This window comes from Adiantum capillus-veneris, chromosome 16, assembly GCF_014529385.1.
Source record: "Adiantum capillus-veneris isolate H3 chromosome 16, ASM1452938v2, whole genome shotgun sequence".
NCBI classification, from domain to species: Eukaryota; Viridiplantae; Streptophyta; class Polypodiopsida; order Polypodiales; family Pteridaceae; genus Adiantum; species Adiantum capillus-veneris.
In genome coordinates, this window is record NC_140946.1 from 4,299,366 (window position 1) to 4,305,957 (window position 6,592).

The 6,592-nt window shown below is 41.3% G+C and overlaps 1 protein-coding gene across 2 annotated transcripts in view; it reads right to left on the bottom strand.

Moving 5' to 3' along the window:
• Window positions 1-3,631, bottom strand: part of LOC147438471 (RGS1-HXK1-interacting protein 1-like) — a 124,335-nt gene extending 120,704 nt beyond the window's left edge. Inside the window, exon 1 of one of the 2 annotated variants that reach the window (XM_086484571.1) lies at window positions 3,304-3,631. In XM_086484571.1, the coding sequence (XP_086340697.1) occupies window positions 3,304-3,492 (189 nt within the window). In that variant the 5' untranslated portion in view covers window positions 3,493-3,631. The remainder of the gene's footprint in view (window positions 1-3,303) is intronic. The other variant, XM_086484570.1, reaches the window with a different exon arrangement.
• Window positions 3,632-6,592: the final 2,961 nt, after the last annotated feature.

Consider the following 6,592-nt stretch of genomic DNA (forward strand, 5'->3'; position numbering starts at 1 on the left):
TCCCCTACCTGAAATTTTTGACCCGGCACCCTTTTGATGAGATGCATTCCCAATGACGTATGGTCATCAATTCACCATTAAAATCCGCATTCAAGAAACCACTTGCCCCACGGATGTACACTGAAGATGAACTTGATGATGTGTTGAAGACCACAAAACATTCAAAGTGACGCAACAAGGGAACAGATTACCCTCGTTATTTGGGTCGACGGTCTTCTTTTGCAAATGCACGAAAAGCCAAGAAGCGTGTACGCTTCGAAAGTGTGTCCATTTCGTCCTCATCCTCTTTTGATAGTTCCGACAGCTCTTCCTCTTCTGATTCCAATGATGAGGACAATAAGGGCAAGAAACGACAAAAGAACCAAAGGCATGGAAAGAACAAGAAGAAGGCCAAGAAAGCAAATCCCACTGCAAATGTCGGAAATTCTCTGACAGAAATGAGGAAGATTCATCCTCTTTTGAGAATTTGGACTCTGGTGACCAAATGTTTTATTATAAGAGGAAGCACTTTTATAGAGCCAATAAATACTACTTTCTCAAAGGTAAAAGCAAGAAGACCAAAGAATTCAAGGAGGGTGGACAAGGAGGGTGGACAAGCAATAAAATTTGATACCTTTTTAGGTTTTCGAGATGCGCACAATGCCCTCACTCTTATTCAACAGTTTGACATAGCTTTTTCTAGAGGGCGCTATTCAAAGCACTCCAAGATTAGAAGGGCAGCATCCTATTTGAAAGGAAATGCACAGAAATGGTAGTCCACTCTTCTGTTACGAAAAGAAGCACCAAAAGTTCAAGAGACTTTTCATTTCCTCGTGGCTCACTCAAGAGTACGAACATGACGTGATTACCGCCTAGACATCTTCAGATGGCCAAGGCAAATACTTTGGATACTTATTGCGAGAGATTTTGGGATGTTTTTCTTCCTACCTCATCTTTTAAAAAGATCAGTTTTAAGCAGCAAATCGAGCGATTTTGTTGTGGACTGCCCAAAGAGATACAAGATTACTGCTTGTTACAGAAATCAAAGTCCATACAGCAATTGATGGGACATACTAAGCAAGGGTTTGCTATGCATTCAGGTAACCTTACTTATCCAACAGATCAACCTTCGACAAGTGATGACAGAAGAAGAGGAAAGAAAGATGCACGTCCCCGAATAACAAAAAGACGAATATCTCAAGCAGGGAAAGTGCTTCGACTATGGGAAACAAGGACATATATCTGCACGGTGTCCCAAAAACGCACAAGAATGAGAACGACCGACATACTAAAATAGAACTAGGAGTGGCGATACTCGCTCCAAAACAGATACAGAAAAAGGAACTCAAAGGAATACTGATGTGCTGACAATATTATGCTTTATGACTTCATGAATGAACAATTTTTAAAATTGTGAATTTTTGAAAATCACTGTGATTTACGTATGAAATTAATGTGCTTGGAAGCTCTTTCTATTTGTGAACAAATAACAAGTGAAATCACGAATGAGATCGTAACAAATTTGCATATGAATGCAATTGGGAGCAATGACAGCTCCAAAATGAACCCGATCTCGATTCGAGATAAGAATTATGAATTTTGAATGATGATGATGACTGATGATGAATGATATAGCTTAAAACTGTGGTGAGCGCATCAAGAGTTCCTGAGGGATGAGATGGCTACATAGAGAAAAGATTACTAGATTGAATAATTGAAACATTCTGTTCAGTATGAAATCAGTGTGTGATTGATGAACTGGAATTCCCAGAAATGAATCTGATTTTTTATTACTCACACATATAATTGTGTTTGAGTGCAGGATGGAACAAAATGATCAAAAGACAAAATGACTGCAACATTTCGGTCTTGAGAAATCTATGGACATGATCGCAATAAGAATTAGTTAATCTGACATCGGTGAGGTCCGGGGTGGATCTAAATGCGACTGCTAAATACGTTGCCAAGAATCATGGTCCTAGATCTAAATGGATTCTAAGTGATATGATTTGAATGTGATGTGAATGTTCAATGACTGTCATCTTTGTGCAAGTATTGGATTTGTGTCGTCTAGTGCGTCGGTACAAAGAGTCAGTGTCTACTAAACTGGTTTATGGCTTATGTCTGATTTTGCAGACGTAGTCCAGGGCGATTACGATTCTTTCAAGAGGGGGGTATGTCACAAAGTGATCACGTGGCATGACCACCCGGGGACAGGACCTGATGACGTGGTAGAACTATACGACACCAATGACGTGGCAGTATTGCCCGCTGACGTGGACAAAAGTACGGATTTCCGCAGATTGCGTTGACATGCTGATGTGGCAACAATACGGATCTCCGCTTTTGCGGTAACATGCCACGTGGCAAGCGGTATAGTGTCCCGACTCCCTAAGTTTGACCACTTCAACATCATGTTCTATATAACAAGACCATGTCATGACCTTAGCTCGAGATCTTGTCCGTCTCGAGTACTATCCATTTCTCGCTCCTCTAAGACTTTCCTAGACCCTCTACACTCAACCTCTAATGTGTCCATTATCTATGGGTCCTTAAAGTCAGCAATGTTACATTCTAGTTAGGTTGCACGGTGGAGTTCCTCTTGAGCAAGACTTCTCCTAGGAGATGTGTCCATATCAAGTACATTTCACTCCTCTTTTCCTTTGTGACGCTCCTAGTATCGACCTCCATTGTGCATATAAGCTTTGGGTCCTTAAAATTAGTGGTGTCCAATCTACTTCCTATGTGCATTGGAATCATGTAGGAGTAAGACTTCTCTTAGGCTAATAAACTGCATGATTTGTTGCGATTGGATAAAAACGGTGATTGAACTGATGCTTCATTCTCTTCGTCGTCATCTTCATTGCCAACCTCGTCCTCCTGTCCCTGTCACTTGCATATATAGATGACTTCAAAGCAATGTATAGTCGTAGAACTTGAGCCTAATCGCTGCTTCAAAATTTATATCACAAGAAGTGAAAACAGAAATAAAATTCGAGGGGAAAATGGGAGGAATCAAATTGGTGACATGTCGTATGTAAAGCTCCTCCAAGATGAATGGCTAAGCTGACTGGCATCTGGGCATGCAGAAGAATATGAGGGAGACAACTTCACAAGCTACAAGGCTCATGCTGCTGAGCATTTGACTTGCAGGAACTTCTTGGTGGACATTGGATGGATGAATCAACACAGCAACCACAGGGAAGGGTAAGCAGCTGTTTTCCAGGGCTACCGGGTACAAATGAAATCATCTACATATCGCATTATGCGATCTTGGAGAAAAAGAGAATAAAAACCGGCTGCATGAACAGAGAAATGGGATACCTGGGCGAAATGCGAGTAATGGGAGGAGGTAGATTGGAGGTCGGAAAGGTAGGAGCGCGTGGACTGAAGGACAGTGTCGGTGGAGTCCGCCACACTACGACGCAGCTCCTGCGCTTGCGCCACCGTGTAGGCCAACCACTGTTCGGTGCTCGATTCCTTATCGCCCTCGTTCTTCTTCTCGGGCGCCATGGCAGCGTCTCCAGATGGTTGCACTTCCAAGTATCTTGAGCTAGACGCAAACTCGTGTAGGTCTTCTTTTTGGCCTATACAAGTCCACGAGCTCGCGCGACCCGCCAACGGCAGGACTCTTTGGCTCTTACCAATGGTTTTGAATCGCCAGTCCTATACAGTTTTCAAGCTCACTTGTGAGCACACATAGAAATACACACACTAGATTTCTCTTATTTTAAATCTATGTATATATGTACACATCGCCATTTGAAAATGGAAGCCTGCGCAAAATATGGTAGCCCATTTTCATATGGCGGCCAAGAGATGGGACAGGGGAATACACATAGTCTATTGTAAACATTGTTCAAAACAGAAAATGATTGGTGAAAAAGAAATGGTTAAGGTTGTGTCATATTTGGACAGTGGTTGGGTGTCGTCCAAAACTTTAGCAGATTTGGACGTGTGTCGACAGCCAGCTTGGATATGGCAACTCTTCCAGAATGGATGTTGTAATGGAGAGCAGCGACCAAATCGACGTGCATAAGAGCTATTCATTGTGAGAGGGAGAAATAGCGGGCGCTACTCCCAGTCTGTAACCACCCTAAGTATATATTGTAACCACCCTAAGTATATATATATTTGGGAGTGTCACTGCACCAAGGCTTTCCTTCGCCGCATTTCTGCTTGTTTGCACCTTCAATTTCCCTCAGCGGTCTTCCACAAACGATTTTGTCTTTTTGGCATTCTTCCAAATTACGTCCAACAATTTGCCATTTTCTTCGCATGGGTCATATTTTGGTCGCTATGGTCCTTGTGGCACCGCAGCAATCTCCGCATGTTTCACCAGCATGATGCAGATCTTTTTCCATCGTTCAAGTTTTCGTTGAGGCAATCGTTACATTTTGCCTTTGACATTGGGGACATATCCTTGGAAATCTTGTAGCTCTTATATGTTTGCTTTTAGAACTTTTGTATCGAAGAGCACTTAAGTGTTCTTCCCTTTATATATGATCTTTTTGGTGGGATTTCCTCGCCGTGAGATTTCCCACAGGTAAATTAATCAAAACAGATTTGCAAAAAAAAAAAAAAGTGTGTGTGAAGAGGAAGGGGACTGTAATGGAGCTAGCATTGAGCAAGGCAATTGTTGCGCGGGCCTTAAGTTCTACACATTAAGGATAGACCTCAAGGCTTGCTCGGTGATGGGATCAACTAGAGATGCCCAAAGGTATGGAGTTACTAGCATGGAAGGAACTGGCAAGGATGCGCTACAGGAAATCGAGGGAGCAACAATGTAATTGTGGTAGAAAGGCACGACAATGGTTGAGAGTTGGTGGACACGCTATTGTCACTTGTAACTACCATCGCTGGAGTAGCAATGCATGCCAGAGCCCCTTTCTTTTTGGAGGTTAGCTACCCTTTAATGGATGCAAATAGCATTTCTAAAAATGTTATTAACTAAGATAGTGTACCCTTTATTGAGACCTAAGAAGTAGTTCCCAAGTGCATAGATTCCATGTACGCGAAATTATTGACGATTTGTGTTTCCCGCATGTAATTTGTGTGATCAATTGGAGAAAATAGAAAGGGGATTTTAATGGAACTAGCTTCGATCTCTCGCTTTGTGATCTCTCTCTCTCTCTCTCTCTCTCTCTCTCTCTCTCAAGCAGGGCTCGAGAAAAGATAGGTTTGCTTTATCCAAAGCCCGTTCAAAATGAAAAATGGCCAGCTCAAGTTTGGGCAAGAAGGTTCTCGGGGCGATTCAAATTATGAAATCTTTAGTTATAATATGAGATTTTTAGTGTGATTATCCCTCTCAAATTTAGAGTTAGCCTCTTCATATGCGTGTGAAAAGGTTCCAAAGCCGGGTCCACAAAAAATGTTTCCCAAGCCTTGCTCTCAAGATTGTACTACAGTTGGAGTTTCAAGGCTTTGTCAGCCAGTAGAAAATAATATGGATGCCGTTCATAATCATTCGTAGAAGTTTTTCATGATTTTATCAATTTCTATGGATAGTCCTCAAATGAATAGACCGTTTAAAGGTAGTATGTTTTTGAAAAACAACAAAATTAAATTAAATAAACAAAGGTGAGTAAAATTGGATTAACCTACAACCTAAAATCGACATAGCAAAAAAACTATAATAGCCGTGAGCAGGAGCCCAGTCTGCCAGTCAAGGAAAGATCACCTAACATCTGTCAGTTCGATACTGTCTTCAGAGAAGACTGTACTTTGGTAGGAGTTTTAAGGCTTCGTTAGCCAATAGAAAATAGTGTAGAAGTCGTACGCAATCTTTCATAGATGTTTTCCAAGATTTTACCTATTTCACAGTCATGGATAATCGTCTCAAGGGTAGTCTGTTTACAGGTGAAATGTTCCTGAAATCACAAGAATCGAAATAATTACACATGGGTAAGTAATTTTTGATTAACCTGCAACATAAAACTAGTAGAGTCAAAGACTCCAGTAGCTGTGAGCCGGAACCATGCCACCTAACACCTATCAACCTAACAAAGAATTATAGACTATGGGTCAATCAATCCTACAGACAAAAAATAATCTAAAGCCAGTGTCCCAGTCCACCCACTTACCTAGGAGGGCCTTGTGTTTAGGACGTGTGTGTTGTTGTATTAAACTTAATACATATACACAAAAGAATATAACGTTGAAAAGACAACTGGCTTTAGATAATTGGACAAAGATTTGTACAAAAACGTCTGGGTCTTAGATTCAATTTTGTACAATTTATAAAGAATGTGGTATCATTCCAACGATCCTATACAAAAAACTAATGAGATGTGGAGGTTATCCAGGGAGAGGAGACCAGGTTCTTCAATGACGAATAACAGCTAAGCCAAAAAATTTATAAGTAACGAACAAAACAACAGACTTCTAGCCTTGAATACGTATTACAAGTGTCAACGAACATATCATTTGTTATACATGTCTGAAAGGGATGGAGTAATGAAGTGTGCTAGTCTCCACCCAACCATCCTATCTTATAGCCTCCCCCTAGCGTACACATTGTCCGGCCGTGCCGATGGCCTTGCATGTGTGTCCTTACATTTACCCCCCCTTTGGAGAATCGTTTTCATCCTAAAAAACAAACGTAGGAAAACAT